Raw genomic sequence first — 16,438 nt, forward strand, 5'->3', positions numbered from 1 at the left:
GAATAGCACTCTTCAATTTAAATTCACTTGTGAAAGCAAGTGTACTTGTAATCTGGAATTAGATTTTTCCCTATAAACAATTTTTCTTCAATTCTTTAATTCTTTTTTTTTTCACGTGCAGGCAGACATGCTCATTTTTTCGACAATTCAAATGAAGGTACGAGTTCATTTCAGTAGTAGAAAATTTATCAAATTAAAGTTTTTTTCGGATTTGTGGTTTTCATTCTAATTTTCGCCGGCTCAGTTTCCGTTATTTTTTTCAAATGGCATTTTATTCATTTGGTATGGTTTTTTCAATCGGCTTACACTCCAAAGCATGCATTTTATTTTTGATTTTAAAAGTTTTAAATATATTTGAAAGGTCTGTAATTAGTAAATTTACCAAATCTGATTTTGAATAGTTTTTTTTCTAGTTTTTTTTTAAATTAAACGGTTTCTGCTTATGTTTTATCTGATAAGTCACCTCATACTGCGTAGTTAGCTAGGCAAAATAGTTTCTTATGCTTTTGTGTGTTTCAAGTGTGATGTGTCGTTAAAACTTTGATTTTTACAACTTTTTAGCTCACATCTTAAAACAGTTTTGTTTTCGGCTCATCCCGGTTCGACCCAAGTTTTTTCGGCTGAGTTGCCGCTCAGTAAATGATTCTCAATATTTTTGAGGCTGTTTTTCAACATCATCCGACAAACGTATGAAGTTCTTATAGATGTTCTTTTTTTCTCTTGTAATTCTTTTTTTCTCACTGTCTTGTAATTCAGTGTTTTTGTTTGGTCAAAGTCATGTAAGCTCCGCAAAGTCAAGGAAAATTTGAGATTATTTGAAAACTTTTAGGCCGTCCAAACGGATTGTCCGAGCTCTACCAAATCACTACAAAGACCCTATTTTGGCCAAATTTCTGCCTAGCCGAATCCCAGAGGGGAGGGTGTCCCCCGGCCACCTAAGTCCACAACTAATTTACACCAGTAAACAAAAGTACACACATTATTTAACTGAAGCATGTAAACATTTTCAAATCGCCAGTTGTACAGGGTTATACGTTTCTCGGACAGTTAAAGTTCGTTATTTTTATAACAAGAATGTTCTCTGAATATTCAAATGTCCATAAAAATGAATAAAAATTACGACGCTGAAGTAAACATTGATTTCCGCAAATGAAGCTCGATTCCAGTGTCTTCCAAAAATTGAGTTTTGCGATGTTTATCATTAATTTTTTGTCATCAAATATGTCGGGAATTTTTCATAGCTCCAAATGTCTAATGGATCAGGTTAATAAAACTAAAGTGATTTAAGTGAAGCTGTCTTTTAGACTTACCGAGCCAATAGTGTTATGAACAGTGGCGCGATGCCTGGTCTGCAAATGCTAGCTGGAGTGGAGAGTTTCGTGACTACTATCAACTCAATAGCAGCCCTGTTCGAGTCCAGTTATATGGCATTGTCCACTTCACTAAGAGCAGTGTTGTCTACAGGCGACCAATTGGCTAAGTAAGAAAAAAAAGAAATTAAAGGAAGAAATTATTTCTCCAAAATCAAGTGTTATTCAGCCGAATCAAAAAATTATAGGAGAGGCTTGACAAAACGCGTAATCAATGGAGTCTTCTCTTGCATAGTCAGGGCTATTTCCGTTCAATTGGTACAGGTACAATTTTTGGCCAGCCAATTTAATTTATGGTGTTCTGTAAATTTTTAAGAGTATTTGGTAATTAACGGTGTTCTGTTAATTAGTTTACCTTGACTAATTTTTGTCTGCTTAATTTTGATCAGCTTTCTTTCCGAATCATGCAATTTTCTTTAGTTGAAGCAGTTAGAAATGAAAGGCCATTTGGTTCGTTCCTGTAATAATAATTTTTTAACCTATAATTTTGAGTTCTTTTTATACGTTATCTTTTCTGCTCAATAGGTTTTTTCGTCTTAAATGGTTTTGGAAAATGTAATATTGGATCAGTCATCTTCTATTGGGTCGTTTAATAAGGCTAGATAAGTTTTTTTCTTTGATCTGTTTCAAAACCTTTTTTTTAACCTGAATTTTTAAATTTAACCAGCGGCGCTACATTTTTTGGGCAAAATGGTCTTTAATAGGGTTTTCAGATGTTTGTTTTGATTTTTAATGTTGCTTTGCGTGGATTGGATTTTTACCTGATTGGTGTTATTTAGTAAATGCTCAACTTAATCGTTAGAGATAACATTATATTTTAGCAATCTTAATGGTGTCAATTTAAAAGGATTAGATGAAATTTTTTGCACTACTAAGATAGAGTGGTCCCACGAAAAGCAGAGTTGGTAGAAAAAACAAGGGCTGTTTAAAACATTATTTTAAATACTTATTTTTTTCGCATGTTTTTTTTCTACTGTTTTATTTTAAAAAAAACAGCAATCAGCTGATTTCGCAAATCATTCTAGAATAATTTGAGGCTCATGATGCCTAATTTATTATACGGTGCTAATTTAAATTAACCGGACAAAACGCGTTAAACTTGAAATTTAAAACCCGTTTTTCTCAAATTGTGTTGAGTTTAGTTGAAAACTTATGAAGACAAAACTTGCTTAAAATTTTAGCAGAATTAATATGGTGTAATTTAATTTGCGAAATTCGGGCCCGAAATTTTAGCGCAAAAATGGGTCCTTTTGGCTTTTCTTAGTTAATCAAAAATTACGCCGAAAATAACCAGTCGATCACAGACATAATTATATCAAAGTGAGCCCCTTACGTAGCCCAACAAACTTTATAAAGGGTATTTTCTCCAAAAAAAATTGCAAATTGAAAAATTAAGAAAAGCCAAAATGATTTCGGGCCCGAATTTCGCAAAACAAATTGCACCATTTTAATTCTGCTAAAATTTTAAGCAAGTTTTGTCTTCATAAGTTTTCACCAAAACTCAACCCAATTTGAGAAAAACGGGTTTTAAATTTCAAGTTTAACGCGTTTTGTCCGGTTAATTTAAATCAGCACTGTAGATAGATGCAAGTGCGTAATGATGCGTAATGATGCGTAATAATGATCCACTCAGACTTGAGAAACAAATTAGGATCTGAAAAAGTTGGTAGTCTTGTTTTTTGCATGAAATTGCTCAAACATTATTGAATAGATTTTGTGCACATGTTTTTTTCACCTATAATCTAGAAAAAATCTGATGTAGAAAAAAAACAATGTTTTGAATCTTTTATTTGTTTTAAACGTTTTTTTTTCGTTAAAAAAAACATTAATTTGTCAACCCTGCAAAAAAGCAACTTTGATAGACAGGTCCTGCGTGTATTGCGCATGTTATAATTTTGCAAACAATTTGTGATAAATTATTCATTTCAAAATCGCGAAAGATCGGAAACTGTTCAGATTAATAATTTAATCACTATCTGGTTTATATAAAGAAATATGCTCGCTTCAACTTTTTCACAACCAAAATTGGGTTTACTTTAGGGTTTAACAACCAAAATTGGATTGATTAATTTGTCTTCCAAGCTCAATATTGGCATTTTTTTTCCAATTTTCCATCTTAAATTGGCGTGGGGGAAGGTTTTACGAAAAATCGATACACGAAATTTGTTTGAAAATAATTTGTGACATCTTTGCGAATGGCGAAATCATAATTATTAATTTATTTCAGAGCCCTAGGTGTCTTCTTCTGAAGGGACTTAGTTATGTTCAAGGGACCAATCTATAATAGTAGTACCAAATTTTTGATCAACAACCAAATACCTAATTGTTTCTTGCTGAAGCGCTGATATATTCCAGGTTTTCAGTGCTTCAAATAATTATAGGTATTTTCAGTCTTCGTTCTGAGTTGTGGAAGATACTCCAAGCGGTTTCTTTGATCCGAGGTGTCAAGTGGGTCGTACGAAGAGTCCTCGTGTTTCTCCGTCTCATTAAACCGTCTTCGGGAGCCGAAGAGGCGTGGCAAGAGGGAAAACAGAAGAGTCATCCTGTCAATGCATCTAAGAACTGCTCAGCGATTCTCTTCTTCGCTTTTGTACTCGGCGGTCCATGGCTGCTGTACAGATTACTGAATGGATCTATGCAGTCGGTCCACGGTAGCTAATTTGTTCCTAGTTTCAACAAGTTTTTCAACGAATAGTGTTTCAATATAGTAATGAACGTGGTTTTCAAGGAGTAATGAACGTAGTGAAGCTCTTATAAAGGTCTCGGTGATTTTTTTTTGTATTGGATGGTGTTGTATGGTGAGGAGAGCGAATACCTGAGAATGGAGGGGCGTCCCCTCCCCCTAAAGCCTCCCTGTTTAGAGCGATGTTATCCAATGAATCTGGAAAATTCATGTTTCAGATAAGCTCTGGATGCGAGAACAGGGACCTCATTATGTCGCCAAGGCAAAGTTTGATTTCGCTCCTTCAAGTTCTGACGAGATTAGTCTTGAGAAAGGACAGAAAGTCGTGGTTGCAACTTCAAAAGGTATTTATGGTTTTGACTTTGTCGCCAAGCATGAAGGAACAATGAATTAGCTCGTTGTTTTTCCTTCCATTTTTGGACGACAGAGCGTAAGTCCTCTCAGTCGTGACTCGGATTCCATAAAGATACTTGTAATTTTTGTCTGGTAAATTTTGTCTGAAGTTTTTGAGTGTCCGTTAACGAATTGAAAAATTATTAGGGCCGTGTGTTTTTGAAAAGTTATTAAGGCCGTGTGTTTTTCAAGGTTCGGAGTTTCTTTATTTAGGCGATGAGTATGCTAATTCTTAAGCTAAACATTCTGAACGATCTAAACATTCTGTGCTACTTACGCAATAAGCGTCTGTTGTTGAAATTTAACGCAATCTATCTATCTTCCATCTATGTATATTCTTAATTGAGAGAGACATGTATCTTGCCATTTTTAAGCCAATTTAACATGTTAACACTTGCGAGCTATAGTGTTATAGTACGACCAAAAATCTTTTTCCAACCTTTTCTTCCAATTATTGGTGACACTTTTGGGGCACTTTTACGGCTTTTTGATAGCTTGTGCTTTGACATTCGATTAGCAATAAGTTCCTGTTTGATTTATTAAACAGGTATTATGAAAACGTTTTTTTTTTCCAGATGAGATCTGTTTTTTTTTTTTTTATTTTTTTTTTTTGAGACGCTTTTTCGAAAAATTCGCTTTCCCAAAAAACTACCCGTAAGATTCTCATAAAGTGGTACCAATGGATTCAGTAGCGTTTCGCCTACCTGCCTGCATGAAATTTAGGGCAATTTTTACCCTACCCCACCCCCTACGGTCTTAGAAAAGCTTCACAACTCGGTACTTTTTTCACTTTTTGCCCATTTTTTCGGAAATTTTCGATTTCCTCAAAAACTACCCGTCCAGATTTGGGATTAAGGGTTTAATCGATAGACCAGGTTGTAGGAAACTCCCATGCACAAGCGGCTGGTCCCTAATTTGCTTAGGGGAAGAGCTATAGACTTAGGAAAAGTCACTTTTTTGATTTTTTGGCCTATTTTTTCGGAAATTATCGATTTCCTCAAAAACTACCCATCCAGATTTGGAATTAAAGGTTTAATCGATAGACCAGGTTGTAGGAAACTCCCCCGCACAAGCGGCTGGTCCTTAACTTGCCTAGGGGAAGAGCTATAGACTTAGGAAAAGTCACTTTTTTGGCCTTTTTTCAAATCTTTCCGTTTTCCTCAAAAACTACCCGTCCAGATTTGGGATTAAGGGTTTAATCGATAGACCAGGTTGTAGGAACCCCCCTACACAAAGGGCTTGTCCCTAATTTGTCTAGGGGAAGAGCTATACACTTAGGAATAGTCAATTTTTCGGTTTTTAGGCCATTTTTTCAAACTTTTTCGATTTATTCAAAAACTACCCATCCAGATTTGGGATTAAGGGTTTAATCGATAGACCAGGTTGTAGGAAACTCCCCTGCCCAAGCGGCTGGTCCCTAATTTGCTTAGGGGAAGAGCTATAGACTTAGGAAAAGTCACTTTTTTGATTTTTTTGCCTATTTTTTCGGAAATTATCGATTTCCTCAAAAACTAACCATCCAGATTTGGAATTAAGGGTTTAATCGATAGACCAGGTTGCAGGAAACTCCCCCGCACAATCGGCTGGTCCTTAACTTGCCTAGGGGAAGAGCTATAGACTTAGGAAAAGTCACTTTTTTGACTTTTTTGGCCTTTTTTTCGGATTATATCGATTTCCTCAAAAACTACCCATCCAGATTTGGGATTAAGGGTTTAATCGATAGACCAGGTTGTAGGAAACTCCCCTGCCCATGCGGCTGGTCCTTAATTTGTCTCGGGGAAGAGCTGTACACTTAGGAAAAATTTTTTTAAAAGTTTTTTGGCATTGGAACAAAGATTCAATATACTTATTGTGTGTATTTTTTAGACAATGGAATCCGCTATGCTTACGTTTTCTCGCTTTTGCTTGGTGCTATTGGCTTTGTGTTGAGTTTTTTTGTATGGTTCGAAGAAGTCCAACGAGAAGTTGCACGAGTTCCGCTAGTTCTCTTTAATCAGGTCGGTTTGTTCCAGAACGTTTTTGTGATGTCAGTTATAGTCAACATATTATAGTCATATTTGCAATGCTTGGACAAAATTTAATTAATTCGAAAATTAAAAATGAAGTCGTTAGAAAAATGAAAAATACTTTATTTCATTAATGTTAGCTGGTTTGTGAAACTCACATTTCACTTAATTCTAGTGAATAATTATTCACATTGTTGAAGCATTGTGCATATGATTTTATTTTAAATATATTTAGCATGTAACCATGATTGATACGGTTTGCCTTGTCGCTCTGTGAAAGGCCCGATTAATGGGAGGTCATAAATCACTTAAAACATGCGCCAATCGATCAGTACGACACCATTGTCATCTTGTGTGAAAACAATGATGTATTGAAAATGTCACCTGATGCGCTCATAGATCAATTCAGAGGTATCATTAAAAATCTGTACCTCTCACTTTAATCATTTATATACTTCAATTCTAGTCCTCAAAGGTGTATTAAAACAACGGGGAGGACGATTTTTTGTATGATCTCTCCTTCCCCGCCAGAACGACGTCTATCGGGCGCGGGCAGTCCTTCTAAATAGGGAACTTAAAAAGTTGTATGGTTCCGAAAACGTTACCAATGAATGCATAAGCTTCTCTTTCACTTTTTTTGCGTAGGAAGGGCGCTATCGACTTGAGAAACCTGAAATTTTAAAACAATTTTAAAATAATCAATATTAAAATAATCAAACAGGTCTCTCCAGCTTTCAGCTGGGCCCCTAGTTAACACAGTTAATACATTTTTAATTCATCAAATGAGCTGAAAAAAAGCTGAAAAAATTTTTTAACTCAATACATCTCTCAATTTAATTTTGAAATGCATAATTTATACATAATTTGGTTTTTGGCGTTCCAATTTATTACATGCCAAGCTAGTGTGGTGCCTATGCCTTCATTTTGCTATAATTTAAATTATTAAAAGCAAAATTGTATTTGGTGCCACTTTTGCTGCTCGCTTTGGCAATTTATCAGCATAGCTGCTTTTTTGTGACTAATTGTAAAGTGACCGTGGCGCTGATGCGAGGAGCCGGGCGGAGGTGCTCGGCTCCTAATTCGACCCAAACGGTCGAACGATGTCCGTTTTCGACTTTTTCTGTCGAACGGTACCCGATTTCGACTTTTTGAGTCGAACGATGTCCGTTTTCGACTGTTCGACTTTACCGGACTTTGTTCGATTTGTTCGACTATACCGGATTTTGTTCGACTTTACCGGATATTGTTCGACTTTACCGGATATTGTTCGACTCTATCGGAAATTTTTTGCTTTTACCGGGAATAAGCCGAAGTTGCCTGAGCAGAGGGGACTCTAAATTTCCTTGTCGTAGAATCGATCCGCCACAGCATAAATTGTAATTTTCAATGCATTATTTCATCTTCGGTTTTCTTATTTTCTCTTCTAGAGCTGCTTCTTTATCTTTTTCTCGCTAGTGTTTGCGAAGCGCAATTTCGACTGCGTGTTAAGAATTGTGTGTTATATGTAAATGTATAAGTTACTGCCTATGTCAGCATAGCTGCGCTGAACACTTAGCTTATAATTATAAGCGCTATTTGTAGCCGGAGAGATTTAAAAGAGCTTGGTTTGTTCGTCTGTTCCTGTTTTTAGTTCTGTTTTTAGTTCCGCGTGTTTAAATTTAAAAGAACAAAGTGATTTCACTTATGTAGATTGTGATGTTCTTTTTTTTCGGTTTTTTTTTTCAGATGAGCCTTGCAATCAGCTCATTTTCAAATTTGTTTTTTTTTGCGGTTTGTCTTTTGTTTTCTTTTCAAGCTCATTTCTTTTCCTTTGTGAAACTACACTTTCAAACACATAAAATGCGAAGGCCACGAAAACATGATCGGGTTTGGCTTTCAAAATGAGTATAACTTTCTGAATTGCCATGGGAATATAATCATTTAGTTTCTCGCCGATACCTATAACTTTTCAATAGAGGACCAACTCAGCTAGACGTAGCTGATATTTTACTTTCAGTGTGATTCAACCGATCGTTTGACTTTATATCAGAGGTAGGGGAACATCTTATACATGTTTGATTGTGTATACCAAGACAATGAAGCTGAACATCTTTTATTGTTTTTTGGCTTGTGCCTGCAGCGAGTATTCAATGCTAGTATTACAATACAAGACCTCTAAAACGTTGTATTGCAATAATCGCAATTTTTTTACTCGTTGAGTTTGTTCACTGAGCCCCCGATCCAGTCTCAATCTGTCTAATTCAGAGTCACGAGGCTCACCCAACTGCTGCTTCTTGACGTGGATAAGTTTTATAAGCTGTTGTGAAAATTTCGATAATTCGATATAAAATTAGATTACAAATAAAGGGGAAGAATCCCGCGTAGATTGAATCTAACATTTGAAAGAATCTTTGTCGGTGTAAATCGATTTTTTTGGCGGTTATTAATTTCCAATTCATTTTTCATTCCATTGTGTTGCTTGTTGCAAGCAACATTGCCGCCAACCTTGAATGAACCAAGTTCATTCAACATTGACTGGAAGACTCCTTAGTTTGATGCAAGGTGGGTTCACCAGGAGCGCAACATCACCCACTTTAAATTTTTGTTGCTTTGAAGTCCACTTCTTCCGCGGCTGCCCAGATGACAAGTACTCCTTGCTCCATCGCTTCCAGAAAATTCCAACGAGTTTCTGCTTGTGGGCCCACCGTTTGGCTGGATGTGTTTCACACGGCTGAAGTGTACTTGTCAGTGGGGGCACTGGTATTGGCAGGTACTGCATCTCTTTTCCTGTCACCATCTTAGCTGATATTAGGATCAGCAGTTCCGAAACATCGGTCGAAATTGGGAGGAGTGGTCGTGTGTTCAGGGTTGCTTCAATGTCCCATAGTAGAGTAGAAAGTTCCTCGTCGTCAAAACATTGTTCCCCGCGACTCTTCTCAGATGTGATTTTGAAAGTTTCGCTCCTGATTCCCTAAGTCCACCAAAGTGAGGAGCTCCTGGGGGAATCATTGTCCAAGTGATTCCAATCTCATCTGCAGCATTCGGCGTTGATTCTTTTCCGAACATCTTGGTTAGGTTCATTTGGAGTTGCCTTAGTGCGTTTTTAGTTCCAACAAAGTTCAGTCCATGATAACATCCTCGCTGGAGCACCACGTCTAGCACAAAATTGTCTCAAAGCAGCAGTATAAGACTCGGTGGACAAATCCGATGTTAGCTCTAAATGTATGTCCTTTGTTGTGAAACAAACAAACAAAGCCATCTATGATTTCGACAGCTGTTTGACACTCTGTGTCACAAAAGGACCAGTAAAGTCCACACCAGTGTCAGTGAATGGAGGCGAAGGCGTTTTTTTTATAAGAGAATGCAAACACACCAGATGAATGTCCTGTAAGATTAGTATGGCCAGTCGACTTTTCTTGGGTATCACGATTTGATTGCGCTGATCATCTGCGAGGTCTTTGGTCTGCGTTAGTCTCCCGCCCGCCTTGATGACTCCCTCATTAACAAAGGGGTATAGTCGCAGAAGAGGCTTCTTCTTCGCAACTGATTCGCCGTTAATCAATGCCTTTAGCTCATCAATGAAGAACTTAAATTGTTCGTTTGTATTAGTCTCAGAATGGAGTTGCGTCTATTCGTAAATGAAGTTGAATGATCGTGGTTGCCATCTTCCGAGTGCTTCTGCTTTCGATGTGCGAAAAAGGCAACGTATCAGAGTTCATGAATGCACTTCTGTAGATTGCCGAACTTTTCAAAATCGACTAGCGCGTCTTAAGATAGTTTAACCGATTGAAACCTATTGACAGCTGCAGTTTTCTTTCTTTCAATACCAACTTTTGTTAGCTTTGGTTGGTCTGGAATCCGACATTCAGAGAGTCAGTTCGGTCCATGCCACCAGAGTGAAGAGTTTTTCAGCATCATTGCATCGAGTCCACGAGTTGCAGCATCCGCTGGGTTTTTCTCACTTTGTACATGGCGCTAATTGACTGGTTTCAAACCCTCCTGTATTTCATGCACTCGGTTGCGTGCAAAGGTTTTCCTAGTGCTTTCCAGAAGTTTGGGGTCTCGTTGATCAAGCGAAGTAAAATCGTGGTATCTCCATCGGAAAACTTCCTTAGGATTTCCTATCTTTTGAAGTGTTTTCCTCGTATGGTCCAGCATCTTGCATCCTAGCACAGCTGCACACAATTCCAATTTGGTGATCGTCAAATATTTCAAGGTGCAACTCTTGATTTAGCCACCAGAAGACTGGTTGATTTCTTCTTCGTGTTCTTGATGTAGATGCAACTGGCATATGCTGTTTCTGATGCGTCACAAGTAAATCTCAACACTGTCCTCCACAACGTATCTTGGTATGTCAAGCTTCTCCACATTGTGAACTTTACTCCTCCACCTTAGAAACGTCTCCATCATATCATCAGGCAATTTGTCGTCGCAATTGATTCCCCGCGACCATGAAGATTGTATGTTGAGTTTCAAAGGAAGCGTCATCGGAGCCAGCCAGCCCAGTGGATCAAAGATCCTAGAGATGTCTGAAAGTAGAAATCGTTTTGTCAAGTTCTTCTTTAGATCGTGGGTAAATTTGAAGACGAAGATATCGTTTGTCGGAAGCGGCTTGATTCCTAGTGCTTCCACAGAGAAGTCTTTTGCTGAAAACCCGTGCTCGTTTTCGCGCAGGTCACTGGGCAAGGATTCCATGACTTCTGCTGAGCTGCTTGCAAATTTTCGTAGAGGAAACTGTCTTGTTGCTAATTGACATCTAACGTCATTGATCAGCTTCTTCGCAGAGGATATGTCATCTGCGCCAGTCATCGACGTAGAAGTCTCGATTGATTGTTTCTCCGACACATGAATGCTTGCCTGCTTTTATGAGTGATCGTACAGAGTGATAGCAACTGCTAGCAATCCAATGTGTCACTCGTGTCATCCTGTAGGCTTCCATCGGTTGGTTGTGGGTATCTCTCCCGAAGTTTTGGTGATAATCCTTATCCTGCTTGTTAAGAACAACCTGACGATACATCTTTGCAATGTCTCCGGGTGATTCCAATGGGGTAGCGTCGGAACCTTAGCAGATGATCAAACAAATCGTTTTGAAGCTTGGGGCCAACCATCAGTGCATCGCTCAGTGAAATTCGGGTACTCGTTCGGGCACTAGCCTCAAAGACAATTCATAGTTTTGTAGTTATACTATCCTTTAGAACGCTGCGATAAGGTAGATAGTAGCCTTTTTTCTCTGACATTGCGAGCTCATCTGGGGGTACAGTTTCTAGATGACCCATGTCTCAGAACTCTTTGATGAAGTCGCGTTACTGAGTGTACAAAACCATATCCTGTTTGAGTTTGCGTTTCAGACTGAAGAATCGTTTTAGTGCTTTGGCTTTGCAATCGCTTTGGGTTCCAACGTTTGTCTTGAAAGGCAAACTATCAGAGTAGCGACCATCTGGCTGAGTTGAGGTTGTTTTGTCGAAGTAATCCTCAACAAACTCTTCTTCCTTCGAGCGGGGAATTCGGTTCAAAGGCAAGTGCTAATCTGTCCTTAAAGCTAATTTCCAGATCAGAATCCTGACTGACTAAGTTTGTTTGCTAAACTCTAGCGGCATTATGCTTGCTTAGTAACTGTACTGATCCACTCACAATCCAGCCAAAAATTGACTCATTCAAAGTGAAAGATCTTTCTCGTATCCGTTTACCAGTGGTGAGCTCGTTTGCCAGTTCAACGCCAGATAGAAGAGCAATCCATCCTCTTTTGTCGAAAGCTGGATCCGCCAGTGCACATCGAAACGGAAGGTTATGTTCGCGTACATGAATATCGTCGCCTAGTAGATCGGATGAAAGTTGGGGTATGATGAACAAGTCTGCTCGTAGTGTCTTTTCCAGGCAATGGCAAAGTTATTGGCACAAGACCTGTCGTCTTCAGGGGCGGCAGTTCCAACTGGTTTAACTGTTTGACTGACTGATTTACGAGGCAACCCTTGACGTCTTACGAAGCTTTCACTGACGAAGTTTAACTGCGGTTCATTGTCTATCAAGGCACAGCAAAAGATTTCCTGTATGTGATGGTTGAACAACGGTATCCTGCAAGAACCAAGTAGGGCCGTTCTGTCGGGTTCCGTACACAGGTTGTTTCCTCTTGTAGGAGAGTCGTTTAGTCTTCCAGTTGGGTTAGGCTGTTCCATGCGCTGATTTTGCACATGAAGGAGATGGTATCGTTTTCCACGCTGCTTACTGTTGCGTGAGCTTAGGCAATTCGTTACCATATGCCCTGGGCGCAAACAATTAAAGCACAGTCGTTTGGAAGTCACTTCGTCTTTCCGTGTATGTGCTTTCAACTTCTTGAACTCGTTACATGCAATCACAGTGTGAAGTGCACCACAAAACACACGTTGCTTGTCCACAGTTGTTGCTTCATACGATTGTCTTCGATCGATTTTACCCTGGACATCAGCGTGTACTTCAATTGGAATAATTGGTTTTTGTAAATTGATTGATGACTTCACTGCTTCTAGTGCCCTGGCTCGTGCACAAAAGAAATCGTCAAGCTCCTGCAGTTTTTGGAGCTCTACGCCTGGTTTGTGAAGCTGCCATTGCTTTTGGCTTTCCGGATCCAGTTTCTGTTCAATCACATGAACCAGTATTGGATCCCAGTCTTGAGTGTTACAGCCTTGCACTTCTAATGCAACCACATTTTCGCGAAAAACTGTAAAAGCTTCCTGAGGCTGGTTCCATCTTCAGTCTTCAAACTCGGGTAGTTCAACATAGCACAGGTGCATGCTCACATTGAACCTCATGTTGTCGAACCGGTCCATTAGAGTCCTCCTAGCAAGCTCGTAATTCACATCAGTTATTGCAATATTCTTGACCAGATCGTTTGCTTCTCCTCGAATCGAAGACTTGAGGTAGTTTAACTCCTCAGCATCTCGTAGGTTTGGGTTTCCATGTACTGCAGATTCAAACTGGTCGATGAAGCTCGTCCACTCAGTATACTTTCCACTGAAAGAGGGAAGATCGATATTAGGCAACTTGATCTGACTTGGTCTTGGTTAGAACAATGTTTGAAGCTCGTTCGCTTCTGTCGTTTCTCTCGAAGACTCTCGCTGATCTTCCAAGAAGTCATTCGTCTGCTGAATGATTTCTCGTACCTCTGATCTAAACTCACAAGACGTTTCGAGCTCGGCTTGCAGACGTTCGTCTGGTACAGCATCCTCTATCAATCGATCCTTTTTGCTGATCGATATGAGAGTCTCTCTTTTGACAGCAAGAGATTCGCAAGACCTCAAGATCGGTCACTGAAAAGGTCGATCAGATTACGTTTATCCGATCCCTTTACTTGGAAATGCACGTCTTGGGACCACTTCTGAAGTGAACCAACTTCAGGTACGTTCGTACTGACTGATCGTGTCGTCCATGCTGCACGCTCGCAACAGCTGGTTGATCTCTCTGGTCGTTGGAAGCGAAGTTCCGTAGATCGTACTGGTCGTTGGTATCACTCGTGGTTCGTTGTTTGTGGTTCGTTACGTCCGGGTCGGTGGACCAGTAGTTTCTCGCCGAAGCCTATAACTTTTCAATGTCGGACGAACTCAGCTAGACGTAGCTGAGATTTTAATTTCAGTGTGATTCAACCGATCATATGACTTTATATCAGAGGGACGGTAACAGATTATACCTGCTTCATTGTGTATATCAAGACAATGAAGCTGAACATCTTTTATTGTTTCTGTTTTGTGTCTGCAGCGAGTATTCAATGCTAGTATTACAATACAAGACCTCTAAAACGTTGTATTGCAATAATCGCAATTTTTTTAACTCGTTGAGTTTGTTCACTGAGCCCCCGATCCAGTCTCAATCTGTCTAATTCGGAGCCACGAGGCTCACCCAACTGCTGCTTTTTGATGTGGATCATTTTTACAAGCTGTTGTGAACGTTTCGATAATTCGATAGTAAATTACATTACGAACAAAGGGGATATATCCCGCGTAAATCAGTTTTTTGGCGGTTATTTATTTCCAATTCATTTTTCATTCCATTATATTGCTTGTTGCGAGCAACAAAATTTAATATTGATCAGTTTTGTTTCAGTTGGGTACTTTTACAAATAAACTGACAATTATAAACTACTTTTATTGAATACAAAAGAGCTTAAACGTGATAGCTTTTTCTTCGAAAATTGAAACCTGTTGAAAATTTATCATTAAATTTTTTTTGGTTTTTCTTAGTTCTATAAAACTTCTAGAAACATCTGTTGATTATGTTTTAGTTAAATAGTGCTGATAGATATTCGCACTCACATTTGATTTTTTTGCGGTCTGTTTCTTGATTTATTTCTTAATTCAATTCAAATTCCTTTACCAGAAGAAGGCAAATGACACTCCAATAATGAAAGTGTAAATTGTTAGAAAAACGTGAATATTTTTTTTTAAATAAAAATTTCAATTTTTCAGCTTAGTAAATTTTCAACTATTGAAACCATTTTCTCAAATTGGGTTTGTTATGTTAACGAAAGTGTCGATCAGAAAATGTTCATGGAAATCAAAGACTTTAAATTGACCAATTTTTTTCCGCTTCGCCAAGATGTTAACTCATCCATATACTGTTGATATTACGAATTAGTGTTCTACGACTTAATTTTCAGGCATACGACGTTTTCTACGACTTAATTTTCAGGCATACGACGTTTTCTACGACTTACTTTTTCAGGCATATTTTATTGAAATGAAAGTGATGACTTACGCAAGCAATGTGCTTACGCTCCTATGTGCTTACGCAAGCAAACGTTTGGGTGATGTCCTGAGCTCGAAATTGAAAGACATTTTACCCGTAACGATTTTCCGGCTCTTTCCCAACATTAGTAGCTTTCTACCAGCTTTCTGTTAGCAGGTTGTATACGCGGCGACTTAATCTGGGTCGTAAATCATTCACAATGAATTGAGACAACCGGTTGAAGTTTCCCTCTAGTTAAGAGTAATGAACGTAGTGAGGACTCTTATATATGTTTTGCTATTTTTTTTTCTAATTTTTTTTTTCAGGAAAAAGTCTCAATTTATTCACGCTCTATTTTGATTTTTTGCGCTTTGACTTGTGATTTATTTTTAAGCTCAATTCATTTCTATTGTTTAAAGGAAGGTAAAGTCCACTATCGAACAGCAAAATTGTAAAGATCACGAAAAGTAATGATCGTCTTCAAATTTCGAAAATGGAAACTTATTATCAGATATCCCAGTGAAATAAAAGTTTTGCCTATTGATCCAGTTTTCTCAACTTGGGTTAATTTTAACAAAAAAGTGTCCATCATAATTTGTTCTACAAATTTAAAGAGCTTTAAGGCCATCTATTTTTTTTCATCGAAATTCAAAAAGGTTTTTGGAAAAAAAACAAGTCAGTTTTTGTTTCAGTTTCCTTGCATTCATTACTCTTTTCCAACTGTCAGTTGGCTATGTTTTTGCTTTCAAATGCAAAGTGCAACTTTGAGCAAGATGTTTATGGCACTATTGTTCTAGATTACGTTGGTTGGGATGTTCCAGCAGACTGGCTTCTAGTCTCAACTGATGGCGATGTTTGTGGCCTGGCACCCGCGAGTTATCTGGAACTAGTAAAAAACAATTCTCGCTTAGAATACAATACAACAACAAACAGTCGATCAAGATTAAATTGTGATGACAAATTTGAAATTATGTAAAGACAATAGACTATCATTTTATTTAGATAGATAATTTTGAATTTTATGTCAACATCAATATATTATTTGCAAAAATGTGTATCTGCTAAAATATTAAGAAATAATTTAGGTGTTGAGTGTGCGAATACAGTAACATTATTTTGCTAAAATAAGGAAATAATAACGAGAAAGCAGAATTTTCTATGTATCTGATTATTAAATCAATTGTTCAGTGATAAAATCTGCAAACTATAACAGTCATTATTGTGTGAGAGATATTTCAAACTTGTTCAGAGACTAGACTAGTTAATGCCGAAAATACAAATTCAGATTAGATTTTAGGTTCATACATTTCATT

At 38.0% G+C, this 16,438-nt stretch overlaps 1 protein-coding gene across 1 annotated transcript; it reads left to right on the forward strand.

The window, feature by feature from the left end:
• Positions 1-1,304: 1,304 nt before the first annotated feature.
• On the forward strand, positions 1,305-16,397 carry LOC134856154 (peroxisomal membrane protein PEX13-like; the record flags this gene model as incomplete). The annotated part of the gene is given in 4 exon segments (XM_063872519.1): positions 1,305-1,480; positions 3,762-4,021; positions 4,272-4,397; positions 15,923-16,397. Coding segments are annotated over 4 exon segments (741 nt in total), but the record flags the coding sequence as incomplete, so codon positions are not given.
• Between the last annotated feature and the right edge of the window lie 41 nt (positions 16,398-16,438).

This window comes from Symsagittifera roscoffensis, unplaced genomic scaffold (genome assembly GCF_963678635.1).
Source record: "Symsagittifera roscoffensis unplaced genomic scaffold, txSymRosc1.1 SCAFFOLD_594, whole genome shotgun sequence".
Lineage (NCBI taxonomy): Eukaryota > Metazoa > Xenacoelomorpha > Acoela > Convolutidae > Symsagittifera > Symsagittifera roscoffensis.